This window comes from Notamacropus eugenii, chromosome 5, assembly GCF_028372415.1.
Source record: "Notamacropus eugenii isolate mMacEug1 chromosome 5, mMacEug1.pri_v2, whole genome shotgun sequence".
Classification (NCBI taxonomy): Eukaryota; Metazoa; Chordata; class Mammalia; order Diprotodontia; family Macropodidae; genus Notamacropus; species Notamacropus eugenii.
The window spans coordinates 442,763,497-442,787,729 of record NC_092876.1 but is presented as its reverse complement, the minus strand read 5'-3'; the positions used below and the strand labels follow the sequence as shown (position 1 = coordinate 442,787,729).

The following is a 24,233-nucleotide window of genomic DNA, read 5'->3' as shown; positions in this document are numbered from 1 at the left end:
ACTATTAATATCCTCTTCAGAGGAGTAATTGTCTCATGGAATTTGTATGATGTCATGTTATACATCTCCACATTTTTCCTCCCCATATAATACAGCTTTTCCATATGTATGTAAGCACAGTGCTAAAACTGAAATCCTGGACTACATGTGGAAACTATGTACAGATACGAACAGATTGATAAAAATACTGATTACAGACCCATTGAGAATGAAGAATTGTTAGTTGCATTTTTACAAAACTATTAATGGAAGTGCTCCTAGCAAGCACATTTTATGTATAATCTATGAGGAAAATGATCTGTTCAAAAAATTAGATTTATTAACTCTAACCTCAAACAAGCACAAAACAACATATCCTTACTGTTTCTGTTTCTACTGGCCTACAAGTAAACATCTACACAAGAACTCAATGGGCCAAGCACTCAGGAAGTGTTGATCGCTTTCTGACCATGTTTGTAGTGATATAATTAACACATAATCCCATCATTAGTTCCATATTTTGTTCATATGAATATGAATCACTAATGATACTTGCTTTATGCAACTGTAAATATACAGGGAATTAGCAAAAATATGTAATATTGCCACCAACATGACATATCTGATGTTTTGATAAACATGAATTCCTTTGTTTAATGACTCACTAGATAATACAGATTTTTGAGCTATTATTTCTGTGTATGTCATTAGCAAGGATTTTTAACATAAACATGAGAAACTCCATGTTGGGAAAAGAGTCTACAGTTTGCTATAAGAAATAAAATGCTTTTTAAAAATAATTCATAAACAATAAACATGGAAGGATTTTTATATTCTTTGTAACTTTCAGTCAATTATGATTACAAATAATTCCCTATATTACCCCAAGGTAATGATCTGTGCTGTTATTTGAAGCCTCCCAATGGGTAATCTGCTATTTCCCATATATGGGCAGCCCTGATCATTAAAAAAAGGTTATCTGGCTTCAAGACTATGGTTGTTTGAAATTTCTACTTACTGCTCTTGCTTTTGCTGCCATGGCCAAAAATTTTAAAAATGAGTCTAATTGTTTTTGCCTATGGCAGCCCTTCAAATAGAAGCAGCCAGCTATCTTCTCCCTCTTGACTCTTCCCTTCTTCAGACTAATCATCCTCAATTCCTTCACTTGATGCTTTTATGACATATATAATTCAAGGGTTTTGTTCTCTCCCATCTAACAACATCCTTCTTGAATTATGGTGCCTCCCAAATAGCACAACACTGAGTTCATGTACAAAGAGAATTTACCTGGAAGTGGACATGCTCAGAGGAAAGACATTGCATTCCCTTTATGTTTCTATTTAAAAAAATGAGTCTACCTATGTAGTAGCAGAAGAATTTTCAGGGCATGATTAAATTCAGAGATAAACTTAAGCCATTGATAAGATAGTATAATGTAAAAGAATTAGACGTTAGGGTCTGTACTTACATTAGTAGATCACTTTTGCTGATTTTATTAAAATTGTATTTGAACAATTTTTTGAAATCTTTCTTAAACACAAAGGACACAATCATAGAAGGTTTCTGTCCATTCACAGGTAGTAACTTCAGTCAAAGTAGCTAGGGGGACTAAATTTTTTGACACTTAAAATTGCCAGATCTAATAATGAATCGAGGAGATTGCTTTCTTTTCTCTTGCAACTTAAAAAATTGGAATTATTTTTTAAAATTGCTATTTTTGCCTTACATTATAACCAGTGGTGCTAGGATGCATTTTAGCATGATTTAAAAGAAAAATAAAATAAACGCTACAAGAATCATAAAAAACTAAATTGTGTATTAGAACAATGCATATTCAACTTTTTATTAATAACAAATACATTAAAGTAGAATTTTGATGAAAGCAAAAAGAAAAGAGCAGTTATTATATCCATAATTCCAATGACAGTGAATGGTGGCTCCAATGGCACTGAACAGATGTTCCATTTTTTAAGTAACAGCTGTTTGATGCATTCATTGTATCAAGTTAATGATCTGCTGGTTTTATTTCACTTCACAGATGAATTAGTACGCTTACTTTTGAAAATGGAGATATATAACTTTTTCAGGATAATACAATAAAGAAAATAAAACTCTTCTTGTTATAGAGTGATATACTTTTGAACTACCAGTCCCTGTATCTACACAGGGTAAGCAGAATAAAGAGCTGAAGCAATTTCACAAAGAATCCTAGTTAGAGATTTCAATTAAAATTGAATTTTGAAAGATATTTTCTTTTTTCTACTTTTAAAAAATAAAGGTGTATAGCTGAGCATTATCCATAAAACTGTGCTGACATTTCACATGTTTTAACTACAAGAATCATATGTGTGTGTGTGCATGAATGCATGTATAAATATGCATGATATGTATATATATGTGTGTGTCTATGTGTGCGTGTGCGTACTTGTGTGTGTGTGTGTGTGTGTGTGTTTATGAAATACATGATATATAGGTGTCCCAAGAGAATTTGGCCTTCTGGTGTGACATATAGGTGTCCCAAAGTCTTTGGAACTTAATAATACTGTGTAACATGCTTAGGAGGTGTGTGTGTGTGTATAGTAATCTGAGACAAAGTACCTAGAGGAACTAAATTTTTTGACACTTAAATTTGTAAGACCTAGTGAATGAGTTTGCTTTCTTCCCACAACTTAAAAAATTGAGATTATTTTTTAAAATTTCTATTTTTGCCTTGTATTATATAACTGGATATGTGTGCATGTGTTTGTGTATGTATGTAGATACAGATAGACAGATAGAATCACAAAAATGTTAGCGCATTATTAAGCATTAAGTCCTCAGGATTTTTTGGGACACCTATAAGTCTCACCAGAAGGCCAAGTTCTCTTAGAACATTCTTCTAGCAATAACTATGAATAAAGGAAACTAGTAGATTTAAAAGAATAACATTTCCAGAATTGAAGTGATAGCAAAAGAACAGGACATGAATTTGTTAATTTCTTTTCCTTGTCTTGAACATGGAGACAGCTTTACTAGAGATAAAACATATTGGATTTGGAAACAGGAAATCTATGTGTCCTAGATTCAATAGTTATTAGATTGGAAAACATTTGAAATGTCATTTACCATCTTTGAATCTTAGTTTTCTCACCTGTTAAATGGCTACAATATTACCTGTAGGATAGGTCTTGTGTGATGAAAGCACTCTGTGAATCTTACTATAAAACGTAACATCCACTACCACTACCGCTATTATTTAATATTACTACTACTGTTACTACCACCGCCACTACTATTACTACTACTGCTACTACTACTACTACTATTACTACTACTGCAGCTGCTGTATCATTATATTATATCATGCTACTACTACTTTATCTTATTATTATAGTAAATAACAAAGATTATATTCATAAATTTGTCCTGCTATAAACATTCACATATAGCATTGATGGACTGATATAAGTTATCTTATGCAAACATAAAAGGGAGAAAGATATAATTTAGATAGAACTCTTCATGTTTGTTGTGACTAGAGGGGTATCCAAGAGTAGATAATTAAGAGCTTTCAGATGTTAAAAAAATAACTAACCAAATGAATAAATAAAGAGCACAGGTCACATAATCTAATGTTTAAGAATGGAAAGTAGGAAAAGTGAAAAAATAGAACCTACTTTTCTGAAACCTTTTTCTTATTACATACCATTTTAATACTTTTTAAACTTTTTTTAAAACATTTAAAAATAGTTTTTGAAGTACTAACTATGTGCTAGGTGCTGTGCTAGATAAAAGTGCCACAGAGACAACATATAAGGTATATACTGGCCTCAAAAAGTGTACCACTATCTATAATCGAAAATATCTTCTTATGACTAGATGTATAAACTTTTCAGTGGGTCCAAGAATTTTATATGGTAAATAGCTTACAGGCAGTATCGTTTAGTGGAGAAAGAGGTAGCCTCAGAGTTAGGATATCCTTAGTTTAACTCCTATTTCTCACACAATGGTTATATAGCCCTAGGAAATTTGTTAAAACTTGCATTGCCCCAGGCAAAACTTAAAAATGCTGAAAAATTGCAAAACTACATTGGTACAAAGAAGTTCCTTTTAAGGATTTCCATACATCAATGAATCACAGTTCTGTACCAGAAGGAATAAAAAAAAGGCTAATCTAGTATCCTTTAGCAAAGAGAACAATGGAGAGATTCAGTATTTTCATGTTTGAGTTAACCTAATGCTATCTCCCAGAATTCATTAGGGAGGAAGACAGAGCGGAAAGAATTAGAGTGGAGTAAGGAGATCTAAAATGAAATCCCTACTCCCTTATTACCTTGGATAAGTCACTTGATCCTTCTGACTTGACTTCTTTTTCTAAAATGGGAGTAAGACTATTTGAACTACCTACCTCAAAGGGCCATTCTGAGAAAAAAAAAATGTGATTTATATATCTTAAAATACTAGAGAAATGAGAGCTGACCTGTTGATTTGGGGGAAATATCAAATAGTCTACATGACATCTAGAAAAAGATGAAGCTACCATAGTTTAAAGCTTCTGTTATTCTGATTTGATGAATGATTGCCATTTCCCTCTTTCAGTTCCATGGGCACCCTACTGCATTGTTGTGCTCATATTCATGACATGGAGTCCTGTTCAATTTACACATTCATCTCATTAACTTGAGATAATCAGGGAGATTACCTGGAGTAACATAGGGGAGGAGGTGAATGGAAATTGGCCCTAAAATGCTGCTAATGAATTCTTTTCACTTTCTGTACATATTTCTTCTTAGAACTTCCAAAAGATAGAATTACTGAGTCCAGGTTGCCATTTGACTTTGAACATGATTTCCTGTCATTTGCATTTGAAGGCCATGTTACTAGCCTCCTATCAATAGAACTTTTGCTCCCTTCTGACAAAAGGGGTGATAGTCTGATCCATTTTGGGAAATGATAGTAAGCCTAGCTGGTTGGTAGTCAAAAGGTGACCTTATCATCCATGCAGCCCCTAAAAGTTCAAAAGAAGTAGCTTCTGGGCTGATAGTGGAGAAGGGAATTCAGAAAGAGGTATAGATGCTGCCTCTCCTTCTCTGACTAGAATGTTTCCATGTTATTCCCTAATGTTCTGTGCTAACACCCAATATAATATAATAGTGAATCATTATTCTTAAGTGATTTGTTTACTTTATTTTTTGGTCCCTTCTGAAATAAAATCTCTTATAGTATCTTTGTGGAAGCAATGAAAACTGTGAGCCACTCAGTGATAAACATACAAAGTTTTGAAATAAGTCAAGTGACTTATCTTTCGCTCTAGAAGAGTACCATGACATCCGGGAGATGATAATATGACTTTTGACTTTGATTTGAGGGAAGGAGGGCTGTGTAAAATCATCACCCTCACTTTCTCTTCCAAAGTCATCTGGATCCAGTGGCCAGATAGATCAGGACAACTGGAGATGGAGGATGCAGTGGGAGACCTTGACCCTTTGAAGCTAAGGTCTTCTCATATTCTCACTTTTAGGGAGGCAACACCTATTCAGCGAATAGGCCTCTTTAAGAAGTGAGTCAAGGGATGACCCCTTTAATTAAAAAAAAAAAATCAAAATGGAAAGGGAAAACCCTCAGGGTTGCTGGCCAAGAGAGAAACAGTTATTATTTACAAAGATCTTTGAGAAAGAAATCTAGCTATTAAATCCCAGGTTAACTAGGTAGCTTTTGGCCATCAAAATTTACCTTCCTTTGGGCAGAGCACCCTCAGGTAAGGGACTGGGAGGAGAAAAGAAGGGGAGGAGAGGGGAGGACAAGCTGAGTTGCCCAAATGGAACTGGCCAGCTGAGTCTCCATTCAGGCAGCTCAGACTAATCACGAGTTATGGTTTGTCCTTCATTTTCGAAGAGGACTATGACATCAGGGAGATGATGACATGACTTGCAATTGACTTTGATTTGTGTGAGGAATGGCTGTGCAAAGTCACCAGTCTGACTTTCTCCTCCAGAGCCATCTGGGTCCAGTGGCCAGACATCCATAAATGTAGAAGGAGGTTTCTAATAAATAGAGTTCTACAGGACTCTATCGGGTAGTCATAGGAAAGAGAGATTAGACCTATTCTACTTTGCCCTAGAGGGCAGAACTAAGACTAATGGATGCAATTTGCTGAACATGGATTTTGGGAAGGAAAATCTTTCCAACAATTAAATCAACCAACTAGCAAGTTTCTGATGACTGTTTCAAGAAAAATACTGATGACCACTTATGAGGAGTACTATAGAGAATATGCATGTCTGAGGGAAAGTCAATAATATTTGACCTCTGAGGTCCCTCCAATTATTTCTTTAAGTGACCTAATCCTTAAAATGAGGATAATGATACATGGATAATGTATTTCAGAGGATTACTGTGAATAAAGTGCTTTGAAAAAAATTACATTATAAAAATGAAAATTAAAGAAATGTTTAGGAATCTACATTAAGTACAAAGTCCCTGTAATAGCATCAGTCCACATGGAGAGTCAGTGTTTCGAGCACAATCATGATATTATGGAATGTGAGTTGGAGAGATTGTGGAGCATGTGCAGACTTTCTACAGCTAATTCTAGTTGACTAAAAATGTAGTGACGAGAAGGCTCTTTGTTTAGCAGAGAAGACATTCAGAAAGGTTGTCAGCCTCAGCCTAGGTACTTTTGAAGACCTTCTGTATTCTCAGGGACCTCAGAGATTCATTTGCTCACATTATTCAAAGAGAGAAATTGCTATGAGGGGAGAGAGCTTGGGGTCTTCTTCTCTGAGATTATTTGTTCCTATGAAAGGTGTTTGGTCCTTAGCCTCTGTGTTATTCTTTTCCATTTTAGATAAAGGGGACCAGAATATATAACCTTGCGCATTTTGAATGATCAAAAGCATACTTTGACTTCCTGGCATTACAGAGTCTGGGTGACATTTAGGACCTGAGCCCAGTGGTACATGAAAGAATGACTCATCTGGTAGTTCTTTAGACTTGAACTTGGTGGGACAGTTACTATGTAGAAACCAAGCTAAGCTGAATCTCTTTCTCTTAGATCCTGAATTGGTATGAGGGTGGGGGGAAAGTGTTCCCCTGGGGTATGGAAGAAAATGTTCCTACTCTCAACAAAATAAGTATTTTTGTAAAAGCTATTCAGTATTAGGTAATTAGATGGAACTGAGATGCTTATCACTCTTACCTAACACTACTGAGGACACAACTACTAGTGGTTTAAGCTAATGGTGGTGATAAAGACACAAACCTCTCAGCAACCTAGAACTATGAACAGGCAAATATAGAGATAATGACCTAGAGTGCTACTGTAGTATTCGATGCAAGCTTTAAAACTTCTGGGGAAAGAGAACAGAGGGCAAATAATGTATTCACATTTTTCTGCACAAAAAAGAATATTTGCAATTATGTTAAGAGAATACACAATCGTATATGTTTTGTTTTGTTTTGTTTTTTTTACCTTTCCCCAAGCAATCTCAGCATCCAAATTAGCGGGCATTCCTTCAACTGCAGATCTCTTTGTCAACTCTGTATCTGTCGTTGCCAGCCACTCTGTTAAGGCATTCATTTCCTTCCGCAACTTCCTTGACAATTTCAGACACTTCTCTAACTGTTGCTTCTTTTCTGTTACCTAAGTTGGGGGAAATGGCATAGGAATCCTTTTATTGGGAATAAATTGATAATTCAGGCATATTTTTATCATTTATAATTTTTCTTTTTACCAGTTTCATAACAATTTAAATGAACGGCTTATTCTGGATAGAGAGTTAAAACAGTATACAATGAACAGGGTCCCTTCTGCAGTGTCAACGTAAAAAAGAAATTCATCTTGGCTGTTACAGAAAAAAATGAATTAAAAGCTCTTTGCTACAATATAATGAAGACTTAAAGATCAACATGTATAATTAGCAATCTCTGGTAAAGTTTTTCCGAGATGTATCCACCAACCCTTTCAAGAACATATTTCTAGGGACCATGTCTAGGGCTGATTCAATCAATCAACCAAGAAGTATGAATGAAGTGCGTTTTCTTGTTAGACACCAGCCTCAGCACTGAGGATGCAAATATAAAAGGGGAGGTCATTTGAGCAAATCAATCAAGTAGTCACATTTCACCCAAAGTAAATAATAAGTTATTATGCCCTGAAACATTTATTTGGGGAGAAAACATCTCAGTTGTTCACTAGGTCTGAATATATGTGGATACCATGTAATGAGAAACCTATTTGAGTTGACTGATGAAGTTAGTCACATTCTCTGGAATAAAACCATAGAACGAGTTTGAATTCAAACTTGCAGTTAAGAAGAGAGCATTCCAACTAAATCATTCTGAAGGAATTGATTAGGGATGAGGAAAAAAGCTAAGTCCTTGACCTCTTCGGCTATGATCTTAGCAGAGGAGCTTCTTGAACTTTTATGGGTCCAGAGGATATGGACTTTTTCCTTGGTGTCTAGGAGCATCCCCCAAAATGGATGACACCAGTGTTTCCATAAGGGTCCAAGTACATACAGGATAAGATGAGAAAAGCAAATTCAAGGACCTTCAAAAAAGCCCAGTAGAAAAGCTTACCATAGCCAAGGGGAACATCCTGAGGACTCTAATAAAAGGACTTTCAGAAGATACATTATAGCCTTGGTCTCATTTCCCAGAGAGTCTATATGTTCTTGTGGGAGGATATGTTACTCTCTTTTAGGGAACAATGTTTTGTCTTAAGTACATCAACTATATTCAAATGACAAAATACCCCTTTATCAAAACTAGTTGTCTTTCTGACTCATAATCATGGTGGGGGAACATACTGGCAGTGGTTTGTGAACTATAGGATTAGAAAGATTTCCCCCTAAAGAGTTCTACTACCCCCTTAGTACTAACTCTTGTGCCCTAACAATAAAGAACAGATCTGGGGACCTGACTTGTCAGTATGAGTTGGCATCCATATAGTATCTCTAGAGCACATACTGCACGAAAAGCAAAAATGTAAAATAGTCTTACCCTGAAGGAGAGAGCTCCTTTTTACTAGTGAGTGAGATAAAATTTAAGTAACTGAGTACATCTAAAATATATTTGGAGCATAAGGAAGGTAACTTCAGAGGGGGAGGTTCAAATGGCTTGAGGTCAAGGAGCTGGGAGGGCCTTATGCAGAAAGTAGGGTTTGAACTGAGTTTTCAAAGAAGCCAGGGCTTTTAAGAGCAACGGATGAGATGGGAGGGCATTCCAGACATGAGGGGTAGCCAGTACAGCAAATAAAATTAAACATCTATTTTATGATACTCGTATGTCAGTGGTGTGGAGCCTGTGGCCTCAAGTCCACATGTGGCCTTCTAAGTTCCTGAGTGGGACAATGTGAATGAGTCCAAGTTTTACAGAACAAATCTTTTCATTAAGGGGATTTGCTCTCTGAGGTTTGGATTCAATGAGAGGGCCACGCTTGAGAATCTAGGGATTCCCCACAGGTTCCCCACCCCTGTATGATACAGATACAAAAGTGAAATCACTTGGGAAGAAAGAACTCTAACAACTGGAAAAATCAGGAAATAAATCATGAAGGGAAAGGTATTTGATCTGAGGTTTGAAGAGAAATGAGATTACTAAGAAGTGAAGGTGGAGAGGGAGAACATTCTATGTTTGAACTGCCTAATCTGTGGTATCTATTGTTTTTCCCTTGTGGAAGGTAGGCTCTAAAAGAACAGGGGCTGTTTATTTATCATTTTGTATATCCAATGCCTAGCACAATGTTTAGCAAAGGGCATATGGAACTGAAAGGCTCCCTTTCCTCTCTCTGGACCTGGAGAATCATGATAAATCTATTTCAACAGGCATTCCGTGTGCATAGTGTGAAGTTAATGGCTTCATTTTTGTTTTCCTGTAACCTAGGGGTAGTACAATATAGGTGTCTAAATTTCATTATGAAATCTACATTTATATTAATTCTGTAGAACAAGACTGTCTTGAAAAGCAAAATACATTAAAAATCCACTCATGTTCCAACCGTCCAGAGTACCTGAAAGACTGTGTATTTGTACAGTTAGGCCTGTGCACAGTAGCTAGCATACTACATTTCTGCAATTATGGTTGCCATCAAAACATAAGACAAAAACAACACAAAAGATGCAGAAATACTTTATAGATCTTAAGAAGGCATGGCAAGAAATAGAGATTCTATGAGTTGCTAATATTCAGTGAAATTCGTTAGTTCCCTTATTAGAAGGTATGTATTGAAATAGAAAACACTTATTCAGGGTTGTAAACTTTATGTAACTGTACTCTGAATTCTCATTCAATAGGGTCAAGAAGCTGTATCATCAGTAATAGTCAATAAAAAGGTTAGATGATGCAAAACCTATTTTTCATATCTTTAATCATCTGCAAGATATTTTTCTTCACCATTGGCATAAAAGGGACACCAGAGTTTATGTTTCAAAGGAATCCTGTCTTACGAGAAGCTGTCTTATCGATTCTCTTTATTTTTATTTTGTTTGTATCAAGCTAAATTTATACATTTAAAAAAACAGGAAAGACTGCCATCTTTAGGAACTTAGAGTTTTGACATTTTTTTTCTTATTTTTCCTTTACTTAAGAGATCTGTTTAAAGAGTGCCACCTGCAGTATTCTCCACTATTCTCTGTTTCATGAAAAACATATTCTTGGACTGAAGGAAAATTTTATTGGGATTCTACTAGAATAAAAGTCAGAGATTAAAAGCAATGAATTTTAATATGGTATAAGAAGAAACGTTATCCAACAAAATTGAATATGATTAGATTTCTACTATACATACATTTTCATACACAGAGAAACAATGTTCAACTGATGCTTCAAAGAGGAATTTTTATGAACTGGGAAATATTTTTAATGAATGATAGAAATACAAAACACAAAAGCAAAATCTGAAAAAAAAGTTATATCAAAGGGAACTTTAAAAATGCTTAATTCTTTTCTACATCTATGTTTTTGTTTGATCTTCATAAATAATCTACTGTTGCCATTAAAATTTTTTTCATAATAAGGTAGATCCTGAAGCTGAAGATGCCCTGAAGGTCAAAATACTGACTTTTCTGCAAATGAAAAAAAGTCTGATGCATAGATCTTTTTACTAGGATGAATATTTACATATTCTACAAGCAGTTTAAAAAAGTTATGTTTACTGAAAAAATGCCTTGATTTTCATTTTATTGCTACATTTTTATGAGCCTGTAATATGTTTGATAAATGCCTACAGAACTTTATTTTAATAACATTACTGTATGACAAACTAATGAAAACAAACATGAAGTAGCATGATTATATTAATAAGAATAAATAAAACATTAAATCTTTCTAAGACATAATCATTTATAATATTGTTTATTTAGGTAGACTTAATCGTTAGCTAACATGATGTATTTTTCCCTCCTCCTTTACTGCAAGTGAATGACTATACCATGTTTTATGTTTAATTTTCTCTTTCAGTGACACAGCTAGTCATCAGGTAACTTAGTGAAGATATTTTGTTTTGTATTTAAGAAATATACAGTATAAATGAAGCCTTTGTAATACATATTTTCTCAACAAAAATATTCATTTTCCTGTATGGTTAATATAAAAGTCACCAAGTCCCACTTAAGCTGTCAAATAGGGGAAGGTTAGTTTCTCCACATAAATTCAGTCTCAGCATTTCTATATGAATTAGAGATATTCTCTAGGATGTGCACATAAGAAAGAAATTTATCAGAATGTATGATTCTGTAATGCTATGGATTTCCTAATAGTAGAGGCTGATAAATGTTAGAATGAGTACAATTATGGTATTCCCTCAAGTAGTAGATGGAAGAATGTCCCGACAAGGTGTTAAGTCTGATCTTTCCTGAAAGCAGAGATGAACAGAATGATCTGCTATTGTTACTTTTAATTTTTATACCTACTCATTTAAAAGCAAATATTAATGAGAATGATCCATACTTGTGCTGAGATTTTCCTTGTTGATAATAAAAGAACTGGCCAACTTTCACACGAGGTTTTATACAGATCACATTGGTGTAGTCATAGAAGTGACTGAATGTGTAGGATATACAACAGCCCAGCGTATTCCTGTTGATTCATTGCTTAAAAAAAGGTATTGTATTGGTAGAACAAAACAGAAGCTTAAAGGTTGTCTGCAATAAGTTTTCTCTCTTGCATCTGGTAAGATCATACAGTCTTTCCTGATAAAGACAGCCAGTGAAATAACTTTGTTGAATGAGCTTATTAACAATAGCAAAAAAAAAAAAAAAAAAAAAAAGGAAAAAATGAGACGTGTGTTTACCTGAGGTGTTTGACCTGGCATGAAGGATGTCTGGCACAGAGTTCAAATGGAAAACCAATTCTCCAGATGATCCTTCACTTAATCTTAACAGTAATAGCACCTAGTTTTTACTATAATGTCATGCATTGTACTAAGCACTTTTAGAAAAATATTATCTCATTTGATCTTCATGACAATCCTGGGAGGCAGATGATGTGATTCCCTCCATTGTATAGTTGAGGAAACTGAGGCAAAATATGTTAAGTGATTTGTCTAGGATTACACAGCTAGTAAGTATCTGAGGCTGAATTTGAACTCGTCTTCCTAATTCTAGGTCTAATACTCTACCTGCTGAATGACATAGTTTCTTCATTGATAGGTGATCTACTTCAAAATTCATGCAGGAAAAACAACACGGACACACATGGATGATGAGTAACTACTGTGTAGACTATGGCACACCATTAAATAAATGAGCAAGAACAATTAGTCTATCCAATGTATGATTTAGATAGCTGCTGCACATTGACACTAGTCTTGGTGCACTGGATTGTACTTGGAAAACTGTGCAGTGGTCACAATGATCCCTAGCTACACTCTACCACAGAACCACATCTTAACAATAATATTTTACTGACGATGCCGTATGACTTTGATTCACAGTACATGGAACGACACAGGATCAAAAGTGAAAGTGATTTAAGCTACACAGACAGATGCATGGTGGGAGCAAATATACTGCAGCATATTGGCAACAGAGACTTGTCTGCAAAAAGAGGAATAATATATATCTAGGAAATGTACAATGGATAAGGAAAGAAGTTGGTTGGTCATGTAACAAGAGTTAGAGATAACAGATGGGCAATCTTGGAGTTATAGTAGTTCCTATGAAATGCTGCAATATTTTAGAGCAAAACCTATAGTTTATTGGGTTGAATCCTCTTTGTGGTGAATTTATAAATGAACATGGATAAAAAATTGTACAGGATGAGAACATATAAATGGATTAAGAGTTCCACCAATGCATCAATAAGAACATAGATACATAAATAGAACATTAAATCTTTCTAAGATATAATTATCTCTCAAATTGTCTACTTAGGTAGACTTAATGGTTAGCTAACATAATGTATGTTTTCCTCTTCCATTAGCGTAAGTGAATGATTATGCCATGTCTTATGTTTATTTTCTCTTTCAGTGACAAAGTTGGTAAGGTAACTATGCCTCAGTTCTGATGCACACAGGAATCAGACTTTTTCCATATAATGACAACAATTTTATTTTTCTTTAAATGTTTCCTGACAGCAAAATCAAAATCTTTACCATTCATGTACTTAATTCAACAAATGTATAATGCCCATTTAACCATGGGTTGAACAAGGCATTGCAAAGCTGTTCTTCCTGATAATACAGTCTCGTGGCTGTGAGGTTTAAGAGGTTTATTTGATAGACCATAAAGAGGAAACTGGCTAGTCTCTCTGAACTGGCACCCATATTTCAAAAGTGGGGTCGGAGTTTCTTTCCCCTATCCAGGTATCCTTGCAACTACTCCCATATGGCAGGTATAGCAAGAGGAATTATCTTGGGAAACTTGAACCTGGGGTCTTGGCTTCCTTTTCCTGTTCATGTTTACTTTCCTAAATATATAAGTAAATATCAGTTTCAGGTTGGACATGACGTTGTATGTCTGAGAGAGTTGTAGATCCTGTGTCTATTGAGTGGAGTGATATAATGGCTAAAAAAGTTTATGCACTGGATGACAAAATGAACTACAAAAGGGGTGTAGCTAATTTTGTCCAGCCACTCCATTTTAATTAAACCAAGTGGAAGTGAGGTGTTCTCTTTAGGTACTGCCTTCCGCTTCCCTCCTACAGAGAGACTTCTCTCTGAAAATCTAAGGGAAAACAACGGAGAGGGCAATTTGACTTAGCACCCATACCCCCTCACCAGATCGCCAGCGTCTATTTCTAGCTCTTCTAGGAGAAGTTCTGTATTCACTTTGGGACATTCATAAAATGTCACTTAGATTCTCGATCATTTACTTCCTTAGCCCCTCCTGTGGGTGGAATGGGGTGAAGAAGGAGGTGCTTTTAGGTAGCAGAATAGATAAATCACTGAGTGAGTGCAGGTTCAGGAAGCCCTAAATTCAAACCTGGGCTCTGACACTTACCAGTTTTGTAATGCTTGGCAAGTCACATATCCTTTCTCCTGCCATACAGTTTCTTCAACTGTAAAATGGGCAGTTCACCTCCTTGTGAGTATCATATGAGACAACATTTGTAAAGTAATGAGCACAGTGCCTGGCACATAGTTGGCATTTAAGAAATGTTTATTACATTTCTTCCTTTCCCTTCTACTTTTACCCCGACTTTCCATCAGAGAGAGCCTCTCCTCTTCATATTTCTTTCATATACTGCTATTCATTATTTCCTCAAAGTCCATCTTTGCTGGATAGCCAGGTCAGGGCTTGGTCTCCTCCTTTTGTGGATAGTTATCTCATACAATATATAAACTTCCCCTACCATCTCTGCGCAAAGGACACAAGAATAAAGCTCTCTCAAGCTCACAAGGTAAAAGCCCTAAACCTGGACACATCTCTCCTGAGAATGATGTTTGGTCACAAAACAGAAAAGCTAGCCAGGGCTCCAGGCTCAAGTCTGCCTAGTTAAACACCCCTCACTAGTTGCCAGATGACTACATTTGTCATGATGCCAGGGGAAGGGCACTGGTCTCACCTCCCCCACCCTTCCAGCAAGTGCCTCAAAGGATACTCATGCTTGCAACCAGAAAGAGAAAAGAGCAGTCAGAGAGAAGTCCATTCTCTTAAAGGGCAATTGAGACTCTTTCAGTTCAGTTGCTAATAAGGGTGTAACTTCATCATTTCCAAAGATTCTGAGTGCTGATACACACCTGGCCAACTTTTCATTTTCAATGTACCAAAATAACAGGTTAACAAACTGAGTTGGTCAGAATTAAGAAGGGCAGTTTTGAGCATGGATTTCTTTTGCTCATATTTTGACTACCATATATTACATACCCACTAGGTACTTAGTCTGTTTTAGTCCTTAGAAAGTAGTATCTTTAATGCAAATTCAGAGGCTATTTGCCACAATGAGAAGCATACACACACGTATAAAACCATATACTGCACATGTAATGCATGTGTGCATACATATAAATATATGAGTATGTACATGTTTATATAATACACACATATTTGTATGTGGGAACTCTCTCACTGAAACATACATGAAATTTGTATGTATAAGTACACATGTTTATAACTACATATATACATATGTGTATATTTTATAAATATGTAATGTGTATATATTTCAATGAGAAAACTCTACATATAAATACATATGTAATATACATCTATGTTTATGCACTTATGCTTCTCATTGAAAGACATAGCTTCTGTATTTGTTATATGCAGAATATCTATTTTGCCACTGAAATATACATATGTATGCACACACATATACATACACCAATGTATATGTACACATATGCACACACATGCATATATACACATTACATACATATATACATACATATATACGCATACATCACATAGATATAAAAGAATACTAAAGATGATTACAGAGTTGAGTAGGCTATCTGACTTTTGGCTCATAATTAAGATAGTGAGAAAAAACTCTAAAGTGTACTTAGGATCTTTATACCAAAAGAATATCTCTAAGATAAGGGTTATATGAGTGTGTGTGTTTGTTCGTGTATGTGTACACAGATATATATCTGTACACATATACATATGTGTGTATGATTTCTCATTAAAATGCATATATGTTTTGTATAGATAGATCCATGTCTACATATGTTTTGTAGTCTCTGGGTAGGTATGGAATATTGGGTAAGAAAGAATTAGTAGGGAAGACAGTATAATTAATACCTCTGTGATTTTCTCAGGACTTAGAGCCTTATGACTTTCAAGAAGATATAACAGAGTAATTATTGGAAATAAGAGACATGGAAAGTGATCAGAAAACCATCTTTCTCAGATACAATTTCTGAAAATAAAAACAACTTTTGTAGGGAAGTAAGAACTGGGTTAAGTAGAAAAAACAAACTGAGGTTGAAAAGGTCTTGCCTAACAACTTTGTACTTGATCCTGCCATCAGGAAAATGGGCATAATATGTGAAAAACAATATTATACTTGCAAGCAGAAAAACAATTTTGAATTACACTTAAAAAATGTGCCTGAAATGCTTATACCCTTTGATGCAGGATTCCCACTCCTAGTTATATGCCCCAAAGAGGCCAGTGATAAAAAGAAAATCCTCCTTTATACCAAAGAATTTAGAGCAGCACTTTTCACAGTAGCAAAGAACTGAGAACAAAGCAGATGCCCAATAACTGGGGAATAGTTAAATAATTTGTCATTAATGAATGTAAGAGAACACTTTTCTAAAAATATGATGATTACTGTAATGGTAATTTAAATGGGAAGATCTTTCCCATTCATTAAAAGGCCCATGAGACCTGACTGGCTCACATGGAAGTCTGGGTCCCATGGAGCCTGTGATGGGGGGAGTTTGCTGAATAGGTGGAGCAGGAAGGGTGGAGCAAGAAGAGGCAGAGCTAGAGCAGAGCTGAGAGGAAACTGGTCAGACAGAGCAGTCAGAACTGGGTGGGGGGTGGGAGAGAAAGGCAGATAGCTAGACTCCTGAGTATTTGTTTGTGGGAAGGCCTGCTAAAAGGTATAGACTTCTTGGTTACTATAATGGATTTCTTTGTTACTATGATGGATTTGGCTTTCTGGTGTCTGAATAAATGTTTTGGTTCTGTTTTCCATGTGGAGAGTCTGTCGTATTTTGAGATTCAGAATTGTACTGCGTATTCATGGCTGCTGTAAATGCTATGAATATCACCTTGGTGCTACAATTACAGAGATGCATGAAAGAGCTGTATGAACTGATGAAAAGTACATAGAAATAAGAAATCCATATCCATGGTGACTATGACCATATAAAAGGAAAAAAAAAATAATTAAAACTGAATGAAGTGAAATCATAATGAATTAGCTTAAACCCAAAGAAAAGATCTGAGAATGTACCTCTCCACCTTCCTTGCAGTGGTGGAAAACTATGGGTAGGGAACACTTCAGCAAATGTTGGACTGAATGTGTTGGTTAATTTTGCTAACTTTTTTTTTCCTATTCTTTATTATAAGGAATGATTTTCTTAGGGAAATCTGGGATAGGGCTATATCTAGCAATCAGGGAATGCAAAAACAAAAGATTTCAATGCAAATAAAAGTCAATAAGATTACAAGATAGATTAAAATGCCCGTGAGCTTTAAATGCTTTCATAGCACACATGGAAATAAATCTAATTGATTTCTTTCAATAAACTTTACAAGAAGTATTATTCTTTAGGGGGAAAAGATAGGATTAATTTCAGAGACGTAAAAAAGCACAGGCTGTTATTCAGCAAAAATCATAACTCTACAAATCAGAAACACAACTGAAGTTTGTGTTTTCCCAAAGAAGTTTGTTATCCCAAAGAAAACAATTACAAGCACCTACCTTCGCACCCAACTCATTGTAATGCAACTTCAAGGCAGTTAGTCTTTCATCAAGTTCTTTGGGATTTTCCGTTTGTTGTTTCTGTACAATCTGCCGACCAGTTTTTATCACATTTTCTACCTCAGACTTCACCTCACTGAGGCTTTTGTATAATTTCTAGGTTAAGACATACAACAAACCACGTAAGGCAAAAACACTGAAAAAACAATCAGTGTCGGCAAACAAGCAAAACAACAGGGGCAGGCATTCTGTGGTGGTCATTGCTGTTGTAACACCATACAGAATAACTGTTATTAAATCATCTGTCCCTTTTCATTTCCAATTTTTAAATTTAGCATTGGGTTGGTTATGGTGGTACACAGAGGAGGCTGAGGTGGGTAGATCTCTTGAGCTCAGGAGTTCTTAGACCAGCAGGAATAAATCATTTGGGGTATCCCAGGAGCAGGGGGCCATCAGGTTGCCTAAAGAGGGATGAACCAGTCCATGTTAATAAATGGAACAGATCGAAGCTCCCATGGTAATCCTTAGTAGGAACAGGTCCAGAAATAGCCCTTGCACTTTCAACCTTGGCAAGATAGGGAGACCCATTCTTATTTTTTTGATGGTGTTTGAACTTACAAACACAAATATAATTCATGGGTAAAAACAGAAATTTATTAATGTGTATGTGTGTATATATAGTATTTGTGTCTGCACATGTATGTGTGTATATATATGTATATATATATATATATTTCCATATAAAATGAGGTCAATCTACTTTCTATCCTTTATTAATGTATTCCAGAAGGCAATTTATTTTGCGTAGATTCATCACGTTGGCTTTCTTCATTAAGTTGGCATATTAGGTTTTACAGAATTGGTAAGTGATGCTGATAATTCAATATTATCTGCTTCCCTCACTCCTATTTTTCCCACTGAGTTTCTATTTTGATACCTGCTCATGGCCTCAAGCTTACCCAAGTCACACAGTCTCTGCTAGGGAAGGGTCAGCTTTGATATGTCCTGCTAAGCTACGAAGGTTTCAATTACCTCCCTGCTGATGTAATGTTATTTAGCGTCCAACCTGATTTGATGTATTTGGCTCATCCCCAAAGCTGTACCATTAGGTGATTATCATTATTTTTACTACAGCAACTCATGAAATTGTCTACTCAGGCATACAGAAGTTGCCATTTACAAGGGTGGAGAGGGTATGCACACCCACGTAATCACAGCCCTCTTTGTAAGTACTGAAGTATTACCAGGATAATGGGAGGGATTTGCCTGAACTGTCAATTAATTTAAATGCCACACTTTGGTTTTGTTTTATATTTCACATCAGCCTCTCTGGATATTTGGAGACAGCTACAATTCCCCTCTTTCTATCCATCTCATTTTCCTATGCAGCTCAAAGACTACATCCACCATGACACCAAAGCCACCTTTCCTGGATAGTAAATCCCTATCTTGTTGATAATACCAATAATTATTATGCAGATTATCCAGTGAGCAAGCTTCAGTAATAAAATCAGATAAAATTTCTTTTTTATATTAGAAAAAAGATTTTTGATTTTTATGCCATTAAAATCTATATTAAGCCTTCTCCCCTCAGACTTCATAAAACAATTGATTTAGCACCTTTCTAATACAATAATCAAAGTATTATACTTGCTGGTGTATATACCTCATTCTTTAATAGAATATAAGCTTGATGAAGGCAAGAAAGAAGATTTAGGAAAACTATATCTTAGTACCTAGATAGTACCATGCAATATCTTAATATGTAAATATGGATTATAGCATAAGGAGAAAACGGCTTATTACATTTAAATTTTGTTGCCCCTGGCACCCCCCTTTTTTTTAAACAAAATCTTCTTGAAGGCAAAGTTCATGCATATCACAGTTCCTATGCAGTGTTTAAAAATATTTAAGTAATAATGGAAAAATATGAAGAAAATATTAGTTCTAAATTATGATACAATTTAATTGGTGTATTTTTTTTATTCCTCTTGATACCTTCCCTAAAACTGAACTAAACTGATAATTTCCTTGATGAGTTCCTTCATTTTAATGTGCAATGTCACATGTATAACTGATATGCAGGTGGAGCTTTACCTCCGCTTATATCTACTAGCAGAAATATTGTTGTAATTTTTAATGGCATCACTACAGATGTGTCACTAATGAAATGTCACTTTCCAAATGTTTCAGCATAATTGTCTCCTTTGATCTGTGTTTTACTGACTACGTGTTTTACTGTTTTGTCTCATGAACTTTGGATTTAATTGTGGGACAAAGGAGACAGTGGCACAGGACCACTCAGCATGGCGTGCCCACATCAGAAAGGGTGCTGTGCTCTATGACCAAAACAGAATTGAGACAGCACAAAGAAAATGTAGGATGTGCAGATTTGGAGTAACCACCCCAAATATTCACAAGGACTATCTGTGCCCAACCTGTGGTAGAGCATGCCAAACTCATATTGGTCTGACCAACACAGTCGGACACACTGAAACTTGAGTTTATCATGGTGATGGCATTTTGGTCTTCTTGGGTAACCCCAATTACTTGTGTCCAAGGAGAAAATATAAGGACTAATCTGTGTTCAAGAATACACACACATACACATGCACATGCATATGTATATGTATATATATTTAATAAATGACTTGAATAATTGAAATTTAAGCAAAAATGCAGACAAAAAATCTCTTAAAAGCCACCTAAACCTTTTGTTGCAAGATATGTTAACGAAGTAGCCAAATGATCAGATTTCCCCCAAAATATTTTATATAATCAAAAGCATCCTTGCTTTTTTTAAAAAAGTTGCTGACTTTTTAAAAATTGGATATACATACCATGCAATGATCCAGCTGTGACTGTACTACTTCCTGCTCAATGCTTTTCATTTCCAATACAGGGAATTGCGTTTTCACTTCATCTAACACTCTCTTACTTTCCTCTAGACGCTGCTCAAAATTGGCTGGCTTTTGGAATAAGCGAAACTTTACAGAAACATCCTGCAATTTTTTCTGTAAAGGCAAAGAAAATTACTAGGATATATGCTGAAGTTAAAAAAAAAATGTTCAAACTTATGTCTGTAAATATTATCAATTTATGGAACCCTCTCAAAAATTATTAAGCTTGTTGTAGCTCAATAATTGCTTTTTGCTTTCTTCCTGGATATTCTTTCTTGTTAAAACAGTTACAATCTTGCATTTATATAGTGCTACATGCTTACAAGGGGTAGCTAGATGGCTCAGTGGAAAGAATGCTGGTCTTAGAGTCAGAAAGACTTAAGTTCAAATCAGACACTTACTGATTGTGTGACCCTGGCAAGTCATTTAACTTTTGTTTACCTTAATCCATTGAAGGAGGAAATAGCAAACCATTCCAGTATCTTTGCCAAGAAAACCTCAGGGAGAGTATGGTCCACAAGGTCCCGAAGAGACAGACAGGACTGAACAACAATAGCATATGTATACAGAATAACTTCATATTGAGTTTATAAAAACATCTTATTATTTTCTCCTCAACCTAAATCCTAGAACAATAATTTCTTTTGTCGTAGCTGTGGAGCCATTTTTCATTTGTGTCTCACTTTTTCTGACCTCATTTGGAGTTTTCTTGTAAAGGACAATGGAGTGGTTTGATAAATAAACATCTGTGGTATATTAAATCAGTCTTCATTTTCTAAATGAGGAAATAATCACAAGGAGGAGTAATGTATTGAAAACCATTCAGCTATGCTTAATGGAGGGATGTGTTTGAAAAAGTTTTAACAAGGAGGTGCTTGGGGGAGAGGAAGGATATATTTATACACATACTTTTAAATGTAAAATGAATTATTAACATTTTTCTTGTCTAGACATCCAACAAAATAATAAATTGAGCCCAGATTTGTACCAGTTGATGATATCTGAAGTATAAATTCTCACCCTGAAAATTTAACAGGCTCATGTCATCCAATCTAGTTAAAGCTGGCTCCAGCCCAACCCTTGCTTAATGGAACTCACATCTGGATCTTCTGGGCCCAGATCCAGTGCTAAAAGACAGAGGCATTAAAATAAATGAAAACGATAGCCTCCCAGGATGTGAAGCTAGGGGAAACTTAAGGGAATATCTGTCACAAATCCTTCATTTTATTGATTAGAAAAATAGGCCCAGAGAAGGGAAATGACCTGTCCAAGGTAAAACAGGCATTTAGAAGGAGGACTGGAATGGGAACCCTTATCTGATTCTTAATTTCCATTACACCACCGTCTCCTTCTGGAATCTTTCTTACTTGCTTCTTAAGAAAATTATACATACATGGTAATAGAATTATATAATTTATCTTCCTTTTTAAAAAATACCATTTATTAATGCAAGAAAGATTGCATGGTGCAGTGTATTGAGTGATGGAATTGGAGTCAGTAAGACAAAGTTTTGAACCTTGCCTCAGATACTAACTGTAAATCTACAGGAAAATCACTCAACATCCATTTCTCTATTGGTAAAATAAAGATACTAATGATAATAATAAAAATAATAGCACTTACATAGTTCTTTAAACTTTTTGTAGCACTTTATAAACATACTGTTGTTTGCCATTTTTTAGTTGTGTTTGACTCTTCATTACCCTGCTTGGGGTTTTCTTGGTAGAGATACTGGAATGGTTTGCCATTCCCTTCTTCAGCTCATTTTATAGAGGAGGAACCTGAGGCAAACAGGGTTAAGTGACTTGTCCAGGTCACACAGCTAAGAATATGAGACCAGATTTGAACTCATGAAAATGAGTTAGATTGTAAACCTGACACTATCTACTGTACCACCTGGCTGCCTATGATCACTTAATATAATATCATTTAATCCTCACAACTCTGGGCTGTGGCTGCTATTGTTATCTCTATTTCACAGATGAGGAAACTGAGGCAGACAGAATTTTAAATGACTTGCTGAAGGCCACACATTTAATAAGTGAATGACCCCAGATTTGAGTTAAGGTCTTCCTGCCTCCATGTCTTGTGGACCTACCTCTAGAGAGCGACTCCATCACAGGATGGTTGTGAGGTTTCAAAGGGACAACATATACAAAGCACTTAATTATGTTTAAAATGTTATATAAATTTTGGCTATTACTAGTTGTAATAATAATATAGCCACTCCTAGAGTAGATCATATATAAAGTAGTAATTTTTAATGAGATACAATGCTCATAACCTTAAAATATTTTGTCCATGCATATAGAACCACTTACGTAACATCAGCCATCACGTTGACGGAGTAAAAATATTTCATTATATTCTAAAATTGATCTGACGTCTAGGATTATTAACATACCTGTGCCACTTCAATCTGGGTAAGAACCCTCTTGGCGGCATCCTTTCCTTGGTTACGCTTCTTCATTTCTTCTAAGCTAATCTCATGGCTTGTTAAATCAGATTGGATTTTCTGTTGGGAGGAAAGCATATAATAATTAGTCTTTTGGCAGTCATTATAAAACAGTATTCATTTAATTTACACATTTGCACATCTCCAGGGGTGTATATATTTACATTTTAATTGATGCCTTTTGTCTTGACATCAGCAGTAATTGGAGAGAGATGGGATGGGAATTCCCCATCCCTACTTCTTCAGAGTTTTTTCTTTTTTTTATCCATTCCTCAACTAATATGCATATATTTTGTTTCTACTTCTCTGCTAACACAAAAAGCACTGCTATGAATACTCTGATATATGCTGGATTTTTAAAATTTTGTTTATATTTTCATCATATGCATATAATAATTTCAGCTATAGAGTTGTTGGGTTATAATGTATGAGTTGTTGAGTTGCTTTTTTAAAAAAAATCTCGAACTATTAGAATAACTGACAACTCTACCAAAACTCTATCAGTGTGCCTTTTTTCCCACAGCCCATAATTATTGAGTTTCTGGTTTTTTTTATCATCTTTGACATCTCCTAGGATATAAACTAAAATCTCAGAGTTGTTGAATTTGTACTTCTGTTTTCAAATAAGTATCATTCATAAATCCCTTTTTGAAAACTGTTCTCGTGTAATCACTTATCATTCTTGGTAATGATATGTTTATTTAAATTCTTTTTTATCTTGCATATTTTAATTTAATCAGTGATATTTGATGCAAATATTTGCATAGTTTCTCTTCTTAGTCTATCTTCCTTAATCACTTTTTAGTAAAAAGTATTTTAATTCTGTGTAATCAAACTTTTGTCCTTTATTATATCCTCTATCCCTTCTTTGGTTTAGAATTCTCCCCAAGTCATGTTCCTGAAAGGTATTTATCTCCTTCTGATCTTTTTTAAATTTATTTTTTCTTTATCAATAATACCTTTTTATATTGAAGGCATACATTATTTTGGAGCTCATTTTGGTAGATTGTATATGCTTTGGAGAAAATTTAATTTCTGTCAAACTACTTTATATGTACAGATTTCCAAGTAGATATTGGTCAAAGACATCCTTTCTC

At 35.2% G+C, this 24,233-nt stretch overlaps 1 protein-coding gene across 11 annotated transcripts in view; it reads right to left on the bottom strand.

Moving 5' to 3' along the window:
* DMD (dystrophin) overlaps positions 1 to 24,233 on the bottom strand; it is a 2,329,373-nt gene that overhangs the window by 1,341,679 nt on the left and 963,461 nt on the right. For all 11 annotated transcript variants that reach the window (XR_011968542.1, XM_072616876.1, XM_072616880.1 and 8 more), the window contains 4 exons: positions 23,086 to 23,196; positions 20,622 to 20,795; positions 17,782 to 17,937; positions 7,430 to 7,600 (listed from right to left, as the gene is read on the bottom strand). Coding sequence is in view for 10 of the 11 variants with exons in the window: in XM_072616876.1 (XP_072472977.1) it covers positions 7,430 to 7,600; positions 17,782 to 17,937; positions 20,622 to 20,795; positions 23,086 to 23,196 (612 nt within the window). In the remaining variant the exon portion in view is untranslated. The remainder of the gene's footprint in view (positions 1 to 7,429; positions 7,601 to 17,781; positions 17,938 to 20,621; positions 20,796 to 23,085; positions 23,197 to 24,233) is intronic.